Source organism: Tetrao urogallus (assembly GCF_951394365.1).
Source record: "Tetrao urogallus genome assembly, chromosome: 11".
In the NCBI taxonomy this organism is placed as follows: Eukaryota; Metazoa; Chordata; class Aves; order Galliformes; family Phasianidae; genus Tetrao; species Tetrao urogallus.
The window spans coordinates 19,091,160-19,112,111 of NC_136824.1; the positions used below are offsets into that span (position 1 = coordinate 19,091,160).

The 20,952-nt window shown below is 45.8% G+C and overlaps 1 protein-coding gene across 1 annotated transcript in view; it reads left to right on the forward strand.

Annotated features, from left to right (window-relative positions):
* Positions 1–20,952, forward strand: part of MYO9A (myosin IXA) — a gene marked incomplete at both ends in the record, with an annotated part of 131,334 nt that overhangs the window by 66,575 nt on the left and 43,807 nt on the right. Inside the window, 4 exons of the mRNA XM_079540626.1 lie at positions 2,220–2,354; positions 17,505–17,626; positions 18,746–18,887; positions 19,573–19,768. Coding sequence (XP_079396752.1) covers positions 2,220–2,354; positions 17,505–17,626; positions 18,746–18,887; positions 19,573–19,768 — 595 coding nt within the window. The remainder of the gene's footprint in view (positions 1–2,219; positions 2,355–17,504; positions 17,627–18,745; positions 18,888–19,572; positions 19,769–20,952) is intronic.

Genomic DNA, 20,952 nt, shown 5'->3' on the forward strand with positions numbered 1-20,952 from the left:
CTTTATGATGGCAAAGCCAGTAGGACCCTTTTATGAGAGGTACAGTGAGATTTTTTGAAGGCCAGCAGGTCGGGAGGCAGAGAAACAGCCGTAAAAATCTGAGTTTCTTTTCTTAAGAGTCTGATGGACTCCAACACGTTGACCTCTTTCTCTCCCTCGTTCAGTGCATCCAAAAGCACATTGCAAGATTTTGCTTTCTGGAGGCGGAGTTGGGCACAATGGAAGTGAGATGAGAAGGGGGAACTGCTGAGAAATGACCCGTGCAGAATTATCCCTGCTCGTCTCACAGAACTGCAGTGATGTTGTTAGGTGCTGAGTTTTTGGAGTTCTGTGCCTCTTGCCTCTGAGCCTGCTTTTTGTGATCCATTAAAATGTATTTCAGTAGTGGTTTTGGCACAGTAACTGCTAGCATTGGAAATGGGGAAGTTGGTTGTACTCAGCTGTGTCGTGTTCTGTTGTGGCAGTCTGTGTGCTTAGTTTGAAGCATTCACCCCTGGAAGGAAGGGGCTTTGCAATGCCAGCATGGTGCTTCTGATTAGGGTTAGGTCACTCTCTGGTGTTTCTGTTACCATCTTCATACGTCCCATAGATAAAGTGAGTGAGCCGATAGTTTTAATGAAGGTATTAAAAATAAAAGCATGAAACCAATGGTTTTTACTTCTCAGTCTGGGATTTAATGAACGGCTTTGTGAACAGATCATTGGGATGCCCAGGGAGATTGCTCTGCCAGGCTCTGTCCTTGCTCCAGGAGCTTCCAGTTCCACCTCCCGTCCAACAGCTGTTGTTCAGGGCTTGCCAGGTGATGCAAACTGCTGGGAAGCTGCCCAAGGGCTCTCAGCTGTCATCCTTATAGCAGGTACAGCCATCTGGTGCCGGAATAGAGAGGAAAACCCAAACATCAGGCAAGAGGAGGAGAAAGTGGCCAGTGACCTTTTGGAAAAACAGGCTCGCAGCACTTGGTGTGCCTCTCACTGTGCTTTTTGGGTTGTACTTCTGCTTGTATGACTGCCAGCGTTGCCAGAATCCCTCTCATACAAAGATTGCAGCAGCAGCAGCTCTTTCAGATTTGGATAGCCCTCTGCCTATGGGCCAAGCACAGAAGGAAGGCTTTACTGCCATGATAATGTGAAAATGTTCCAGTTGCAGCACAGACAACACTATGGTAATCTGGTTTGTGCTTCTGGTAGCAGAGTTGTGATAGCCTTAAGAAGGTGGTTTGATAAAATCCTTGTTAGACCAGTGCAATTAAAACCCGGTGCCCAGCAGCTCACTATGTTCCTATGGATGGAGCAGAGGGGTATTTCCCCTCCTTGCCTGAGCTTTGGGTCATCTGGCTAGCTCTGATGCTGTTACCTCGTGTGCTGTTTGGTGTAGTTGGGATGTATGAACAGAGCTCTTCACCTAAGTGGGATGTTGGTGAGATGTGGAAGCCTGAGCTGGTGGAGGGCCCTGTGCGCGCATCCTGGCCAGAGACTTGCTAGATGGACATGGGCTGAGCTTTATTTGTAGCTGATGATTAATTACTTGTTTGACAGAGCAGGCCTGGTTGTTGCAGCAGGAATTGTACCTATGTCAGGTCCTTTTTACCCTGTTGGATGCTGGGAGACACCATCCCACCACGAGCGTGGTCTGGGCCACACTTCTCACTATGGGATGTTTTTTCTGTCCATATTTAGGTTCTGATACTCTTCAACTGCTGACCTGCTGTATTTTCCTTCCCTGCGATGCTTTGTTTCTGTTCAACCTCCTGCCATGCAGGTGTTGCACTGGGAGGCTTACAGCTGGACTGAGTTTGCTTTGCTTGTATCTGCTTTCTACAAGTGTTTCAGTGTTTTGTTTTTGTGATGCTAGCTTCTTTTCCAGCCCTACCCTTGTTTTTCCCCCAGACTGCTATATTAGGCCCAATGGAATAACTTGGAGCTGGGTTCAGATTTCTTCGAAGATGGCAATTTCTCTATAAATAATAAAAATAGCCAAAATACTCTGAGAGGACTTTTATTTAGAAAAAGGCCATCTGTCCAGACGTCTGAAGTTACATTTCATCCCTCTGAAGTAGGTGAAGCCTTCCAGATGGCATAATATTAACAGTCCCAGTAAAAATGAAATCCCAATATTAAGTGTATTTAATTCTGTTTGTTTGCTTTTGATTGTACTCAGCATAGAAATAATCCACTGGCTTTTTATTTTTATGCTAATCTGCATTCTCACTTTTCTTGCAGACTTTATCCATCGGAGTACTCGATATTTTTGGGTTTGAGGACTATGAAAACAACAGTTTTGAACAGTTCTGCATTAACTTTGCCAATGAACGCTTACAGCACTACTTCAACCAACACATCTTTAAGCTGGAACAGGTGGGCCTGTAAATATTTGCTATCGTACGATGAGTGTGCTCATGGATTTGTGGGACTGATGGACCCAGAGTTCTTCAAATGTCCCCTTAATTCCTTTGTGCTAAAAAATGTACCTGGAATTATTCATATTTACTTTCTATTTGTCATTGCTACTTACTGCTGTTACTGCTGCCAATAAGATAAAATGCAGACTTGCTGTTCTGAAATAACTCTTGCTTTCCAAGCCCCTTGTTGAATTGGAGATACAGATATCCTCAGGCATCACCAAGACCTTAACTGTTGTCCCCTTAACATATGCTCTGAGGATTCATCAGCGTCCAATTTCTGTCTTGCATTTCTCTGGACTCACTGCTATGTGGTTCAATACCATGTATGTTATTTTTCTGATTCTCTTGAAAGTGGAACACATTCTGGAAGGTTCAGCTTGGTCCTTGTGACTTGTGATAGCAGAGACATGTTAGGAGGGTTGAACTTTAAGCTTTGTTTTAGGTTTGTTAAGACTGGGTGTTGCCTTCCGGCCTCCAATTGATGTGCTGTAAGAGAGATGGCACAAGTACAGGCTATAATTTAACAGGTAACGTGCTACAGAATGGCATGGTTTCTTCACAGAGTGGGAGGAGGCTTTGCCAAACATCATTTATTGTGTAATAACAAGCAGGACACATCAACTGCTGAAGTACGTGCCTTGTTGTGAATGCACGGTGTGCAATTGGGCTGCATTAAAGGCTGTCTGTTTCCCATGGTTCCCCATCTATGACAGGGACTGACAGTGAATGCCTATGAAAGAATTAAAAATATCTATATATAAGTATGTAAAGGTAAATTTAAATATGCTCTGGACCTTCAAAATGCCTTTTTTTTTTTCTATGCCAGTCTGCATGCCCTGATTCTGTGAAATCCTTCTTTGGGTGAGGTCGATGGAATCCTCCTTATCGTTAGTTTCCGTCGGGCTGGTATTTGATGAGCTGCACTCTGCAGCCTGAGTCCAGCTGAGATCAGAACATTAAACTGGCCCTGCCCAGAAACTCTGATAGCTTTGGTTTGGGCCTCTCTGTTATCTATCAGTACTTACTAGCTAACTGTTAGTAAGTACTGCGAGAGATCGGAAAAGGGGTGGGCACAAAGGATGGGCAAAAATAAGCAGTGTAGCCCTGATGGAACATTTGCAGGGTGTTTGCTGCACTTTGACCCTCCTCTCTTTGCTGTCCACATCAAGGAGATGGTGCTGAGCTGCTGAATGCTTTATTTCTGTTTTGTAACTGGTTCTTTGTATTCTGATGCACCCTTCAATAGATGCTGTAAGAAATTAGTGGGGAAAAACAAGGCTGTATTTCTGGGAAATAGGGTGGTTTTGCAGTTATCCGCAACAAAAGGACAAACTGGAAGACTACTGTCGAACCAGTATAGCTCTTTTTTTCCTCTAAAGGTAGCTGATAGACTTTGTAGAGGGGTTTTTGGGGGGGCGTGGGGGAAGATGGCACCTGGGTGAGATGTCATCATCCCAAAGGGAATTCTGTGCTGGGCTGAGGCTTCTTGGCAGGTCGGTGCTCCTGCTTGGGTCTGAAATGTTCCATCAGAGCTCCTGATGGAGGCAGTTTGATGAAAGGAATGTGCTGTAATTCTCCATGGGCCAGCTTATAACCAATGACCTAATTAGGTTGCTGCTATAAACCTGTCAAGTGCATGAAGTCATTCGCATCTATGTTTTCTGTATGGATAAGAAGAGCAGTTTTGGAGGCATCTGATTCCAAAGTGCTCAATTCCAATTCTTAATGCTTGAACACATCATCAAGGCAGAAAATATTTGTTTGCAGTCTCAGCCAGTGGGAATACACTCTTCTCTTCATATTTTGTTTTCTGCAAGTGTAAGTAAATACCCTACAAGTACTAACTCTTGATTGACTTGCACAGTCTAATCATTTTCTCTTGTTCTCCTTATCTGCTGCAAGTAGGAGAATGATTTGATTTGATGAGAAGACAGCTGGTGATGCACATGCAGATTTTGGACATTAAGAATGTCCTTCATTCCTAGTTGGCCCAATCTGCTTTTTAATAATCGTTGCCAGTCTGCAGATGGACACTGGGTAGTACATGTTGTGTTTCAGGGCAGCAAAATAGTTGCATTACTTTGAGTGGCAAATACCTGAGCTTGTTTTGGTGTCTTCCTGTGCTGAGAAACAAATGGGGTTGTTGGTGATGTGCTGATGTTCTCTGCTTCCAGAGATGGACTTCTCAGATTCTCAGGAAGGCAGCAGACAGCATCGCTGAGCTATTTGGAAATTTCTGCTAGAAGGAAGGACAAATTCAAGTTGGCACCAAGGATTTTCTATGAGTCGTAGTAGAATTTGTGTGCAGGAATGGCATTTAGCACTGATGTAATTGTTGCTATGACATACTGCTTATGTTATGGAAACCAGAGACCCTACCACAGAGTGGTCTAGCACAGGCACAGGATTGTTTTAACCGTATTTTCTTTGTCTTCCATGACTCCTAGTGATTTCTAATGCACTTCACAAAAAAACCTTTCTATCTAAAGACAATGCTATTTCCAGCTGTTTGCAAACAGCCACGGTCTGTCTGCCTGCAGCCTGGTGCCTCCCAAAAACACAGCTGCTCTGCTGCTGTGTGCTGAGGCAGATGCAAAGATCTCTGCAGCACACAGCTCCTTATTCTCAAGACGACCTTGTGAGTGAGGATAACACATCTCTGCATACTGTTTGTAGTAAAACAGGAGGAGAAGGCAAAAAAAAAAAAGGTACGTGTTGGAGTTGTATCTTGAATGAAGACAGTTATTAATGTTCCTTTCCTACATTTTTTTTTTTAATAAACCACCCATTCTGGATAGCTGAGGAAGGCTCAGTGATGATCTGTGGTGCATGGGAATGTGCTTCAGCAGATGAAGGAAGATGCAAGAGAGACCAACACTAACTGGGTGAAGCCCAGCCTCATAAATCCTGGTATATTTGTGTAGGCAAACGCTTGTGTTCAGAAGGATAATGATTCACAGGTGTAAAGGTTGTCATTGCAGCATTGAGCCAGAGTGGTTTTCTGCTTCCCATGTGTCCCACGAGAGGGGGTCAGCTGGGACGCGGGGCTGTAGCCCTGCTGCTGGTGGCTCTGGGGCTGCTCCTGCAGGCCTTACCACTCCTGCTCTATGTGGCAGGAGGATGAATTCTGCTTTCCCAAGGTCCTTGCACAGTGAAGGTATGATTAGCTCTTCCACAAAGCGTGGTCTCATCCCTCCAGCTGACATGACCCCAGTGTAAGGCAAGGTGTGCGCATATCCCCTGGTGTTGGAGCAGCTCTCCTCTGCTATTCAGATTTCTGGCAGTTGTCCTGATGGATGGGCAGCCTCCTGATTCTCGTTGTTTTGGCTCACCCCCACCCTCCTCTTCCTGTTTTCAGCCAATACTTTGCAAAGTTTGACAGGTCCTATAGCCTGCCATCCCGCAGGCATTGCCGCTTCAGGTTCTGCCTCGTTTTCTACATTGCAGCAGCCAAATTTCAATTTTGAGGACATCCTTTTATTGTTTTAAAAATTGATGGGGAACTGAGGTTGAAATAAAAGAAAAAAGAGGCTTGGAGCGCAGTCAACTGGCTTGTGCTCAGGTGTTGAGCAAAGTCTGTTTTCTGGCATGGTCCCTGGTGAGTTTCATGTCCCAGCCAACTCACATAGGAAAACTTAATTTCATAAAGATAACACATCCTGCAAAATGTTTGCTCAGTCATCCAGAGCTCTGCAAGTATTTCTAGAGGTAGATAGGTTTTTACACACTGGAACAGGCTGCCCAAGGAGGCTGTGGATGCCCCATCCCTGCAGGCATTCAAGGCCAGGCTGGATGTGGCTCTGGGCAGCCTGGGCTGCTGGTTGGTGACCTGCACACAGCAGGGGGTTTGGAACGGGATGAGCATTACAGACCATTTCAATCCAGGCCATTCTGAACTCCTCGTGGAAAGTCCTGGCTGAATCGTGGATGCTGTAGCAGTTTGTTCATTGCAGTGGGAGTGAATTAAAAAAACAGAAACCAACAAAGCACCACCAAAAAACCAAGGATCCATGAATTTGATGCAGGATGTGGTGACACAGTTAATTTGCCCTGTGAAATGACTGTAGCCATGCTTAGCACCTGCAGTATTTTAAAGCATCTTGGACACTCGGGATTTCTGTGCACTGCTTCAAATCCCAGCAGTGTCACATAGGGAAAACAGAGCAGAAGCACCTAATAAAAAAGGGACTTTCTGATACAGCATGGAGCTCTCATTGTCTCCCCTGCAGTGTTTCCTCACTCCTTGTGGGCACAAACGTGGCCTCCACGTATTCCATCCTTACCATGGCTGGAGATGAGCGGTGACCACGAGCGATGCGTCGGGTGCTGGGAGCTCGCGTCAGATTTCTGTTTTCCTTGGAAAAGGGTTGGCTGCAAAATGCTGTGCTCAGCTCTATTCCCCGTGACATGCGGAGGAATAACAGGCTGCAGAAGTTACTGATTTATGATTTGGAAACGTGCCATCGTACATAACTCATACGTGGGGAGAAGAAAGAATACTTTGAGTTGCTTAAGCGTTATCTTCAGAAGAAAATGGGGCTGTGCTCACCATCAGCCCCTGGAATGTTTGCTGTGCACGATCTCCTTGGGATGAGAGAAGAGCTTTGGGGTAATGGCAGCGTGAAAACAGATGGAAAAACAAATTTTAATTGTATTAAATCTGCGTGGCAGCACTCTAGGTAGGCAAATTGGAAAACGTTCTCAGAAAATGATCTGGAAAGCTATTCTGCTGTGATGTATAGACTCGAGGACTTGTTGTGTTATTTCTGTGCTAGATTTAGCTGTCCATAGGAAGCAGTTTGGATTAGTGTTTTTTGATTCCTTGAGTCTTTCTTAAAGCCCAGTGGGGAAGCACGGTGTATGTAAGTCCACTGATGATTGAGTCTTTGTGAACACAGCACCACAATTTGCACTAATATACTGATACTGCATACATTAGGTAACAGACAAAAATGCAAATTAAAAAACAGAGATGAAGATGAAATAAGCAGTATTTTGTAATAGTTATTTTTGAATGGTACAGACATGTTTAATTTCTGTGCCCCAGTGAATTGCCCCGTGCACCCTGCTGTGCTGAGTGCTGATATTGATGCTTGGGACCAACTGTTTGAATATAGATAACAGAGAAGGACAAGAGGAAATGGTTTTAAGTTGAGGGGGGAAAGATTTCAGTTGGATGTCAGGGGGAAGATCTAGGAGAGCAGTGAGGAGCTGGAACAGCTGCCCAGAGAGGCTGTGGATGCCCCGTCCATCCCTGGAGGTGTGCAAGGCCAGGTTGGATGGGGCCCTGGGCAGGTATTAGATATGGAGGTTGGTGGCCCTGCCTGCAAAAGGGGGGCTGGAGCTTCGTGATCCCTGTGGTCCCTGCCAACCCAAGTCATTCTATGATTCTGTGATTTGAGTCCCAGTCTTTGACCAGAGCTGTGGTTGTAGGGAAATTTTTGCACATTCCCAAACCTTCGGGCTACAGCAGGCAAGGGTTTAATGAAATACTAGCAAGTGTTTGTGAACGGCGGTTTGTCTGAAAGCAGTGCTGGTGGGTTTCCCTGAGTCTGGTGTGAGCAAGATGAGGAACAAGGCATCACTGGAAGCAGAAAGCCCCTAAAATATTTCAGCTCATCTGAAATGCTGCGTGGTTGAGGCAGGAGTGGCTGGCCCAGAACGTGTGAGATTCCTGCCCGGACAGCTGGCTTGGCATCATAGCAGGGTTTTTTGGGGGCAATATGGGATGAGCCCTCGCAAGGAGAGCTGTGAACCTGCTGAGGGTATGGATGGGTGGGAGGAGAAACAAAGCGCGTGCATTTATTGACACAAGGGTAAAGCAGGATTGAGCCAAGGTTTCCTTTATGTTGTCCAAGCCTGGTACGTGTAGTAAAAAACATTGAGACATAATTCCTTTCCCCTTTGATTTCAGTAGCAATTACCTGCAGGTTGCAGGTCATCCTTAGGCTTGTGTGTCACTGGCTGTAGGGCCAGAGTTGGGCAAAAGGACTGGAGGAGTAAGCGGGGCCATGGCTGGGTGTGTTGTGCTAGATGAATGTCACAAACATGATTTTCCATCTTTTGAGATCAGAACCCACCAAACCCCACCGCTGCCACTGAAGCGTAGGGAGCTCATTTGGGATGGGGATCTGCAGAGCCCATGAGCACAGAGCCGTGCCTTTGGATCATGCACTAAATAACAGCAATCCTGGGGGCATCGACCTGTGCGTGTTGGCCACTGTCAGTACTGCTGGCTGGAAAATGAGGCGTCATCCAGCGAGAGCTGCATGCAGTGCCTTGCAATTATTTCTCCATGATTTTCTAATTGTGATTTAATGACGACTCAATGTTCATCTCACGTGTCTCGAACCAAAATAGGAATTCACTATTTTGTTTTTTTATAGATAGTGTATTTATATGGCATGTGGATGCATATTTATACATGCTGGCTGTGGGCGCTTTTTAAGAAAAAGCTGTGTGTGTAAATTCCTTTTTTACTTAGCTTGGGAACAAACAGAAAGTATTTGGCAAGCTCCTAAATGGAGCATGGGCACGGTTGGCTTTGGCACCCGTCTGGAGGGGTGTCAGGAACTTGAGGCATCTCTGTCATCCACAGCCTGTGGACACAGGTCTCACTCATTCAGGAACTCTTGGAATGAGGTTCTCCCATCTGGAAGGTTGGCAGCATTGGGGTCCCTTCAATGAGCACGTTGTATTTGGGCAGTTCTGCTTTGCTTGCTCGGAAGATGGATTCAGGAGCTGTAGATTCCTTGGCTTGCCCTTCACTAGGACAGCTTCTGACTCTTCTGATTTGCTCCGTTATCTGCAGAGAAATAACTAGTTTTAAATGCCTGCAAAAACTGCAGGGCTGATCAGGAGCAACAGCATTTAGAACCATAATCCATTTCCCCTTTGAAGTGCAGCCTGCTGGTATTAGTGACAGTAAATAAGACTTTTCATGGATCCTTACTTGCTTAGAGGAGAGAAAAACCTTTTAGCTGCAAAGATCAAAGTTTCCTTTAAAAAGCGTGGCATTGCCAGGGATCAGAGGGGAGTTTCTTTTGCCGTGGTTTCTTTTTCCTCAATAGCTTTTGCTGTGGCTGGTCCTTCCAAGTCCTTTCTCCTTGGACACGGCCACAAAAGCAGCAGCACAAATCCATGGAGAAATTCCAGACCAACATATCCAGAAAGCTCCAAAGAGGAGCTCTTACAGAGCCTTGGAGAAGCTTCAGCCTGCTCAGCGGATCACGTGATGATGACCTCTTTTAATGTTGCTGTTAGAGAACCAACGTTATGTTCTCTCCCAGACAGTTTTCCATATAGAATGAAAAATAAGGATTCTGTTCTGGTTTTTCAGCTGTGCTCTTTCAGCTTATTAGTATGTTTTATCCCTCTGAATCTGCGTGTCTGGTGGTCTGCTATTAGGACAGCAATCAAGAGGAACAGTTCATACACTTGGGTTTGCTGGCTGTAGGCTTATATTTGCAAAAGCTTGTATTTCTTTGGGCGTTGAATCCACTTGTGATGTTTTGTAAGTAAGCTGGGGCCGTCGGCAAGGAGCACAGTGAGGTGTGGAAGCGGTTTGATTCCTGCATTCTCACTTTGTACGCGCTGTCTCAAAGCTCAGCAGATGGTGTTGGAGCCGAGTGGGGAGGAATTTCACACCCTTCTGTTCAACTGTGAATTTCTGGGAAAAATGTGTTTGTGGAGATCCCGAAGCGATGGGTGGCACGGGAGTGGGTCATGGGATGCTGCTCACGAGCAGTTGGTGATGATGGCACTGAGAGTTCCTACATGGAGCTGCTCTGGAAGAAGGTGGTTTCCCACTTAATTCTGTGAATAGCCGTGTGGGAGTAAGGCTTACGTGTGCCTCAGTAAGGAAGGTCATCGGATCAGCTCTGCCAGATGCACTCTGGCCACTTATCTGGCTCCATCTGGTCAGGTTTTCCTCTGCTTTTGGGGTTTATCCCAGCATTACAAGTGTTCTCATGCTTTTGGGAAGCACAGTGTGCTGTGTGCACAATCCCATGCAAATATCTGATCACTCTGCTTTACATTTCCTTGTTAGTCCATTCTGATTTTACAGTTGGACTCACTGCATGCTGGACCGTTTCCCCCTGCATTTCACCCCTCTTTTCTCCTTCAGCCTTGCCCACGTAAAGGAAGGAGAGAACGTCCTGCCTGATGGTTACGTGCTGCAGGGAGATGAAGCCTGAGGTCTGAGGACCTTTCACACATTTCCCTGCTTTCTAAACCTGCTTTGATTGCTTTTATATCTGGCTATCAGGAAGGGCTTTGGGTCACAAAGCTCTGCAAGCTCGAGTGATACTCTCACAGTGAACATGGGCTGTCTGATGGAACAAAACCATCTCGCCAGCAACAAGGCTGCCCACCTTCTCTGTGGGCTTTAAATGTTAATTTTGGGGCTGCTCCCCAGCTTCCACTGCAGCCTGTTGCTATTGCAGTACTGTATGAGATGATCGCCTCCTGGGCACTGAAGTGCTGAGATATTTTGTGGCTTGCAGGCTGGGCAATGGATGCCTACCAAGCCCCAGGTCATGCCAGTTGTTTGACTTTTGGTATCCAGCAATAGGGCAACAAAGTCCATACATCGGGGGAAAAAACCTCAGTCTTTGTGTTCAGCCCTTATTTTTTGCTGCCCTTTGATTATTCCCTGTATTTCATCCTCTAAGACAGATGGGAAACTTCTGTTTATTATGTTTTCTCCATGCTGCTCTCTGTTTTGCACTTACATCACGTCTCTCATGTTCTCCTCCAACATACACGGTCTCATGCTGTCTTTGTGTTCTCCAGGCTCCAGACCACTCCCTCTGGCCATCTCTTCATTCTGCCATGTGGTTTTGGGGAGCAGTGCCCCTGGGAGTGCAGTACTTTAGATGGCTGTGAGCATTGCAATTTTCTCCCTTTTTGATTCTACTTTTTAGCATCTGCTGCCCCTTGCTGCTGCCCATAGCTGCATGTGGAGCAATTCAGAGTAGCTGAAAGACTGAGATTATAAATGTGTGTTTTTTCCCCTCAGAGTAAATGAATTTAGTTCCAGTGCTGGATGCAAAAGTGAAAATCCTAAGCATCATCTTCTTTCACTCTCATCCTGGAAGTAACACCAGAGAGAGAGGATTAATGCAGACATTAATGAAAATATTTATTTTTCCTTTTCTCCCCGCTCGTCTGTTGGATGATTCTACTCAGGATTAATATTAAGTTGTTCGCTTTTAGCTTGCATGCAGTGAAGGCTTAGTGCTGTGTTTCTGTGTATTTATTTCACATGCAGGGAGTGCAGAACGAGAGAAGCACAGGCACAGAGGAAGGCGCAGTCACATGAGTGAAGGCAGCGGATTCTGTGCTCGGTGTTTCCTGCACCTCACCTCCCTGCTCCGAGCACATGTGGATGTGCAGAAATACATTCCAGTGCCTCCAAAATGAATCACAGAATGGCCTGGGTTGCAAAGGACCAAATAATCATCCGGTTCCAACCCACTGCTGTGTGCAGGTCACCAACCAGCAGCCCAGGCTGCCCAGAGCCACATCCAGCCTGGCCTTGAATGCCTGCAGGGATGGGGCATCCACAGCCTCCTTGGGCAACCTGTGCCAGTGCCTCACCACCCTCTGGGGGAAAAACTTCCTCCTAACATCCACCCTAAACCTCCCCTGTGTCAGTTTAAAACCATTTCCCCTTGTCCTACCACCATCCACCCTTGCAAACAGCCATTCCCCCTCCTTTCATGTATTGGAAGGCCACAATGAGGTCTCCCCAGAGCCTTCTCTTTTGCAAGCTAAATAATCCCAGTTCCCTCAACCTTTCTTCATAGGAGAGGTGCTCCAAGCTTCTGTCAGGGCTGGATGCTGTCAGCTTGTGGGTACTTTCTGTCAGTCAGTATATGCGGAGTTTTAATCTCGCTGTGGATTAGAGAGCGTTTGGTTTAGCATCAAAATAAAGTCTTGATAACAGAGCTGATCTGCCCTTCTGTAGGCATAACAGTGCTTCTTACTCTGCACATCAGCTATAAAACCCCAGCTCTCTATGGTTCTGAGCAGCAGGCTTCCCTCAAGCCCTTATCCCAGCTGGGAATATTCTGCTGTTCAGCACACGTGTTCCAGTACCAGCTCTTACTCTGCATCCCTCTATGGGACGAGCAGTCCTTCCAGTGTCTGCAGCCTGTGGTCAGTAGTAGACAGGCATTTTTCTTTTAATAGTGCTCAGCTGTCTGCTTACTACAGTTGCTCTAATTTTCACATAACAATATTGGAAATACTTCCACATTCTGCTAATTTGGTACCACAGATTTTACAAGCTAATGTTCCTCAAATAACGTCATGTGAATTTCAGTAGAGAATGCTCACATTCCAGGTATGTGCTTTGCAGCGCCTGGACCCCCATTTTCCTTCTATGTTTGAACATCACAAATAGTTTTGAGGCATGGCATTCAGATCAGTCTGAGCATTTTAAGCTCTCAAAAACGCCTTGCAAGCAAGAAGAGCTCAAGGAGCCAGCTCTTTGCTTAGCCACATCTTTCTGAATATTGAATGCAGTTATGAAGCGCATACATAAATACTTTTTTCCTTAGTGAGAGGTGAGTTGAAGCCAATGACCCCCTTCTCCCCCAGGCTTTGTCTAATGCAATTGCTGACCAGGCTGTTAGCAAGCAACTGATGGTGCTATGGCAACAAAACTCTGCTCTGTCACTTCAGGCTGTGTCAGTTGGGAGGTTATTGTGCTCATGCCAGCAGAACAAGTGTCTTTGTTGGTATGCAGTGTGTGTCCCTATGGATGCCACATCACTGTGCCAGTATGATCACGACAGCTGAGATGCAAGGTTGGAAGGTATTTGTCTACCTATGGATGCTCTAGAGGAGAGCAGTCGGTAATTTCTCACCTGATAGAGTTAAATATTGAGCTGCTAGACTCTGAAAAACCTGACTCTGTGTGCTTTTGGCTCATTTCTCAGTTCTTTTTGCCGAGTTTTATGTCTGGGAGCCAAAACCCTGTGCTCCTCTCCAGCAAACTTGCATTGTTCCTTCCAGCAGAGCGGGTCTCAGTGAGCTGGGGCTGCAGAGAGTGAGGCTGTGCATTTAAGAGAGGGTGACAAAAAATAGGAATCTGTGGGCTTCGCTGCACCAGCACGTTCTGCAAATACTGGAAATTTGTGGTTTGATTCCTGGTAACACCAACACAGTCAGGGATCCGTGTTTTAAGTGCGAGTCCCACAGAGTTGGTGTTGCGAGGGCATTTTACCTGCAGAACCGATACGGTCAGCGCTGGCAAAAGAGCTGAAACCTGTTCTTTCATCCAGGATCTGAAAGACAACAAACCCTTTGCAGTGTGTGTGGTTTGTCAGGCTGCAAACACTTCTGGAAATGCCAAGATTCACCTTTTAGTGGCGTATCTTCCAGGACCAAGTACTGTGATGGATGATCTGTCACTCCCACTTGCTGGATTAGGTTGGAGAGTTGCAGATGTTGTGATCCCCAGGGGTCTGAGCATACCCCATGTGTTGTCCACTTGCTTCTAATAGCACAAAAATTGGGGAATTTCCGCTCTGAAGTTAACCTCTCCCCAGCCATTGGCAGGCAGGACTCTGATCCCACCATCAGGAAAGGTTTGGTGTATGCATTGCAGACAGCAGGGATCTTCCCCTGAAGCTGCTCCTTTTATTTGCAGGGGTTGCATGGTGTTCTGCAAGCCAGCTAAGATCTGGTAGATCACAAAGTCACAGTTAGTCCTCTCGGACTGTGACTCTTTCTAAAGACAACCAAACCAAGAACTGGAAACATGCTGGGAAAAAATGGACTAAGGGAAACTTCTTTCCATTTGTGCTTTGGAACAAGTGCTCTGGTGTTTGCTGTGTACGTGTCTGTCCCGAAATGAGAGCTTGCATCCGAGCTGTTATGGAAAAGGTTATTACTTGAGGAGTGTAATCCCAATTCATATTTGGCCATCGCAGCCAGAAGTTGAATTGGGGATGGAAGAGAGGGAGCGACGGATGGACGGATGGGGGGAATAAATCCACAGCTTGAGAGGGATGGGGAAAAAACTAGCCAAGGAGAACTCTTTTTTTAGCCAAAATCCTGGGACTGAGGAAACAGGCCAGGAGGGACGTGGTGTTTGGCCTCGGATCGCACACGTGCTGTGAGCTGAAGAGGAACCTGAATAAGTGAGTCCTAGTGTGTTAATCATTAACTAGTTTTCCCCGTCTAGTAATAGCAATAAGCAACTTGGAAGTGCCAATAAACTGGTAAACCAATTGAAACTGAATTATTTTCTGAGGTCTGTTTAGGAAAACCAGCTAGCGTTACTAGTTTCTTTGTACCAAATTTGTATTATCAGAACTTTTTAGGAAGGCTTTGACAGCGACATCAAGTGTGCAGCTGCTGATCCTCCCATGCAGGACAATGAGTGTCAGCTTCAGTGGCTTTCAGGAGAACTGGCAGCCTGGTCTGGTGGCTGGCAGCCCTGCACACAGCAGGGGGGTTGAAATGATCATTGTGGTCCTTTGCAGCCCAGGCTATTCTGATTCTGTGACTGGACTGGAACATGTGGAGCAGAGAGGTGGTATGTTCCCAGGGTCGGTGTAGGGAGGCTTAAAGCTCTAGGTGATTTCTGGGGGGTAAAAAGTATGTAGAGCTCCAGAGCAAGAGAAAGAATAATAATGGCTAATAGGGGTGTTTTTGCTGTTGGGTTGTGTAATTAAAGCCAGCAGCTGCAGCAGTAACTGGTGAAAACCCACAGTTGCTCAGCTGGGTGTCTGTCTGCAATATTCAGCGGCCTGGCTTTGTGCTCAATACCAAAATCAGGGTTGTATGGCTTAGGTCTTCAGGCTCAAGAAACTAAAGGGCTTTTGGGCGCTGAGGAGCACGCTGAGGGCTTGTTTGTGCTCGGTTGATCCCAGCAAGGTTTATTGCTGTCTTAGTGCTCAGTGCTGCGGTAAGGACCGGTCCCAAGCAGGACTAATGGCCCCTGCATGCCATTAAGCAGCTGTCAGGAGCAGGCTGCTGATGGATGATGCTGCCTCCTATTACCAGCGCATGCATCACCGGCTCTCCACTGAATCGCTCAGGAAGAGCTCGTGCTTGCTCAAGCAATAGGCATTCTTCTACAGTTGGCAGGGTTTCCATCTAGAAACTTTTCTTCCTGGTTTGCTCTAAAAATGCAACAAATCTTTGTCAAGTACGTCTGTTTTTTCAGCATCCTGGTTGTGCTGCAGAGATCCAAGATGCAAAAGCAAATAGAAAATGAATAATGCAGAGCTGTTCCTTATTATCAGGAATTTGTTCCAGCGGGATGCGTGCTGTTCTGAGCACTGAGGGCTTTGTGCTCCACACTTCACCACGAGTGCTAAGGGAAGCTGTTCTGGTTGCTGTGTCAACACAGAATGGATAGAAGGGCTTAGTGGGCTGACAGCCTTCCAGAAGAGTATCTTTACTGTCAAACTGGTTGCTCAAAATTGGGAATGATTTGTGGGAGCGCATCATCTCCTGGGTTTTTGCTTTCCAAACAAAATAGCAGTTTCCTTTTTCAGCTCTGCCATGTTTAGAGTTGTTGCACACTCACACACCTACACACACAGCGGGTGCTCTTGGAGTGATGCTGTGTGAAGCCCCAGGTGTTGAATTTGGCATCCAGCTTGGGGTGAATGCTTAGAGAATTTTGGTTCCTGAGACGTTTTGGAGAAGTTTTTATTAATGGTAATGGGAAATCCACCTCCACCTGCATGTGTTGGTGCAACGTTTGTGAAAAGAACGGATTTTGGTGGGCGAGGTGTGTATGTGTGTCTGAAATTAGTGCTGTGGAGCACTTTCTACTTAAAGAAAACTGCAAAAGCTCACTCTTTTGAAGTTCAGGTAAGTAATAATAGAAAGGCGAGTCTCGCTCCAGAGCATCATTATATGACATATAATATTGAAAACCACTGATCGTGTTGATATATCTTGTATTTTTTTAACAAAAATTTCATCATGGGTTGTCCCAAAGGTCTCTAGTTCTTTGAAATAATACATGAAGGGTTCATGCTAATATATTGGATAGCTAGAAGAGCATTCTTATTTTTTAAAGGTTTGCACTCAGCAGTAAAAGCAGAAAGAACAGTAAAACCGAATTGGGTTGGCCTATGTGTGTATCATTGCTGCAGCTGAGGAGGTCTGTCTTAATTTTTTTTTCTCCAACTCTCAAAGTGTTTTACAATAGAAAAGTAAAATCACAGCTTGGAATGGTGCTGCTTCTTCCAGCATCTGGAGTAACACTTCCAATATCGCTCTTCTGAGAGTGAGTCACAAGTTGTTACGTAAAAGCATATGATAAAGATTAGGATTTTTATGAGCAGAACAGCTCTACTTTCTTCCAGATGCACTAAAATAATTTCTCCAGAAGACTTTTCTAGATAACGCAGTTGCAGATGCGCCTCAGAGGAGATGGCCCTTTCCAGAAGAGTGAGGATCGCAGCTGTCTGGTGGAAAACAAACGGCTTGCTTTGGGTACAGCAGGATGAATGTGGGGACAGATCCCCATTCCTACTCTGCTGACACCTACTCTGGTGATGTGTGCCCCTGGGGACTGCCAGCACTTACAGCACGACCATAGATGCTGTTGGGCACAGAAGTGAGCACAGGAGGTCCAGCGAGGAACGGGGAGTTTTACTGCTTTTTCTGTGTAATTGAATGAGTGTGTTGCACCACTGTTTTCTTTTAATAGCTTTACGTGTGCTTAAACTGTGTGTTTCTTGAAGGCCCAGTCTGCAGCATAGCTAACTTACTGCCTAGGAGAAAGCAGGCAAAATTAGCATTGTTTTTTTTTACTGCACATTAATAAAATGTGGGGTGCATTTGATGATTCGTTCCCAAAGTGCTACCACTGCTGTCCATGAAGCAGTTTTCAAGGTTGCTATGCCTGAAGTTGTCAAATGCCACATGGTTCTACGTAACACAAGTCATACAGATGTCCCTGTCTTCTTTTCTTCTGCATCAGAAACGTTTGTTGGCACCGTGGTGGAAGAGCTGCTTGGTTTGATAAATGATGCATCCGTTTCTTTGGAACCCTTTGGCCTTTTGATTTCCTTTTGCTTACAGCCAGTATCGTTGTAACCTCTAATTGTGCTTTTTCTTGTAGGAGGAATACAGAGCAGAAGGGATTAGCTGGCACAACATCGACTACATTGACAACTCTGGCTGCATAAATCTCATCAGCAAGAAGCCAACCGGCCTGCTCCATCTGCTGGATGAGGAGAGCAAGTAAGTGAGAGCCATGAGGGGTGCTGAGCCTGCCCTCTGAGCTGGGGCTGTGAGCAGGAAAAGATAAGTGCTTTGCCTCTGTGGGTAAATGGGGAACATCTGGAAGTGCTATTTCAGCTAATGGTGTTTGATCTGTGCTTAGGAAGCGTTCGTCCCCAAATCTTAGCTCTTCCTGTAATTTTTCTGAGTGATTTTTCCTAGAAAGATGCTCATAGCTCTCGAGGCTGACTGGTTTTGTTTCCAAGGTGGTAATGAAAGCACTTGGAGAATCAGCAAGCTAAGCAAAAAGCCCTGACCAAACAATACCTATGGTTCTATTTCAGTAATTTCCTCTGTTAGAGGGAAGGGCAGTAGTTCCATTTGCTTTGCTTCTGTCTGTGTCTCGGGCTAATAACATGAAGATGCTTGAAATTAAACAGGCAGTGCAGTTGCTGTTATCCAGCCATAAGGTGGCTTAGTCAATTTACTCCTAAAATTAATCCCAGGAGAACCAGGGACACTTGCACACAAGGGCTGCCTTCTGTCGGGTTTAATGGCCTCAGATGCAGCTGAGATTTGCATGCTCAGGTATTTGCTGTGAGATGTCCCCCCCATGTTGTGGGTTTCCTTGAGGTTTGAGGGTGAAGAACTGGCTTGTTGCTACCAACAGACAGGGTTAATGTACTCTGACTTCTTTCCTTCCTCTTTCCTAGGCCAGGATCAGTTGGGGAACTGCTGTAATTTAAGTTAACGTTTGTAGGTAAGCTAGCTCAGGATTTCCTAGGTGCACAAATACCACCGTAGATGTAAGACTGAGTGTTCAAAGCCTCAAAACCAGTCCCAAAAACTCTGAGTTTCACATAAATGCCCCTAATTTGAATGATTGACACGCACTGGGCATACAGTGCAGTGTTCTTAATGAATATATGCCTTCTATAACTGGTTTCAAATCACTATTGAATCAGCAAAGAGTTCGTCAGGCAGCACGTGTATCTTGTTTTTGTTTGTTGACAGCATACAGAAGTGCACTTGGTGGTATATGCAGTCATTGAAGTGGAAGCTCAGAATACTTCTATTTTACTGTTTTTGATCAAGCAAGAGGTGAAGTTTTTATACTCCATTTCCGTTCTTTCCAACCAGTTTTCCTCAAGCCACCAACCAGACCCTGCTGGACAAGTTCAAGCGTCAACACGAAGGGAACTCCTACATTGAATTTCCAGCAGTGATGGAGCCAGCTTTCATCATCAAACACTACGCAGGCAAAGTCAAGTATGGAGTGAAGGTCTGTCACCCAGCTGCTCCCCAGCAGTTGCTTTCGCTTAAAGCATCTTGTTAGGCTTTGCAGAGATGTTTTGAAGAGGGCTTGGCTGGAGAAAAGAAGCGAGCTTGGAGAGGGAAGTGCTTGGTGAAAAGCTCGGCTACAGCATGCGAGGAGAAGGTGGCGGTGGGGATGATCTTCCTGTTCTCTGCCCTGTCGCTACTCTTGGTATTTGGGGAAGAATTGAAGACGTGCACTGAGGCTCCTGCTGCACCCCAAACTTTAATTTGATATTTCTGGGGTTGGTTCATTGAGAAAACCGACTGTCTTTTATTGATCCATCATTAGAGTGTACAGGCTACATGAGCACAGGTCTCAGCATTTCACTGGTGCAGGTCCTCTGAAATCCCATGTGAGAGATTTCTACATTTACCCCACTTGCACACGTAAGTTATTAGCAGAAGGATTTTTGTGAAGATGAGCTTTTGCATCAGACTATACTGGTGCTTACAGGTCCGCAGATCTGTAATGCAATGATTACACATGAGAAACTTAAATGCCTTCTCTTTCATGCTTCAGAGAGCAGTGCATTTGTTTTCTGGAGGTAAAGAGGTGTCTAATATGAGAGGAGAAGTAAGGTAGAAGCATGACTTGAGTTGCTCTGCAGCGCATCTCGTGGAGATTCCTTATTTTGCTCCTTTCTCCCCAGGATTTCCGTGAGAAGAACACAGACCACATGCGCCCAGACATTGTGGCTCTCCTGCGAAGCAGCAAAAATGCCTTCATCTGTGGGATGATCGGCATCGACCCGGTGGCAGTGTTCCGCTGGGCCGTGCTCCGGGCGTTTTTCAGGGCAATGGTTGCTTTTAGGGAGGCTGGGAAACGATACGTTGAGAAGAAAACTGGTAAGTGGGCCGGTTTCCTAACTCTGCTTTTTGCTTTTCACAGGCAGCATGAGTTTGTTTTGTTACTACGGTATTTTAAATAGCCAGCCTGGTTCATTAGGAGCTAATGGTCTGTTAAAAAGCTGAGTAACAGAAATGTATAGATAGCTGATACCCCAAAGTTATGCTGGTGGGTATGTTTGCAGTAGGATGTTAATGCTCTAAGACCTTCATTTTACCCTTGCTTCACTTCTTCCTGCGTGCCTGCGTAGGAAGTCCTGAATGATTCAAACAGAAATACAAAAATCAGGCAGTAAATTCTTTTTAGCTAGGGTTTCTTTAGCAGTTAGGGTTACATCTGCAAAAAAATGGGGATTAATTCCTCCTTAGAGTTTTTCAAGCTGTTCACCCTTCAAGCTGAAAGAGAGCATGCCCCTGGTCTAGCAAAATTCATTGCTTCACAGTCATGCAGAACCACTGAGCTGTCCTCATGCGGAACACAGGGGCATTAAATTAAATGAGAGTAATGGTGCATCATCATGCTGTGGCAGGCAATACTTGGCTGTGCTTTTAGAACGTTTCTCTGCATTAAAGCAATTTTGGGAAGACGGGTACAAACTATTACTATTAATTTCCGGGCACAAGAGGGCTTGAAATTCATGATGAAATCAGAGCATCAGCAGGGAAAACGTCAGCTGAGTTAAATTAAGCACGGAGCTGCCCCATTTGTTTTCAGTTGGAAACGTGGTGAGGTGTGCATCAGGGGAGCCAGGGGACAAGGCACATTGATAGGGAAGCCATGCAAGCAGAAAGAATAATTGTCTTGTTGGGGGAGAATAATACCAGCCTTTGGTCAGATCCCAGGAAATGCAGGAGACAAAACCAGCTTTCAGCTGTTGAGGCCCTGAGCTGCTCCACAGGGGCTGAGAGAAAGGGCATCGCTGAGGAACCTGTGTCTGCCTGGCACATCAAGGCAGCACTTAGACCTCAGTGCTTTGCAGTGCCAAGTGGAGGATGGGGGGATGTTCCACGTGTGCAGCCTCCCTGCATGAAGGAGCTTTCCTGAAATGTGACTCTTTGGCACTGGGAGAAACGTCACCCCAAATACCTGACCTTGGAAAATCTCAATTTGCGTTTTCCTAGCGTTGCCTCTTCACCTTTCATAAATCCCACAAAGCTGAGCTACAGCAAGCTGTTCAAGGGAA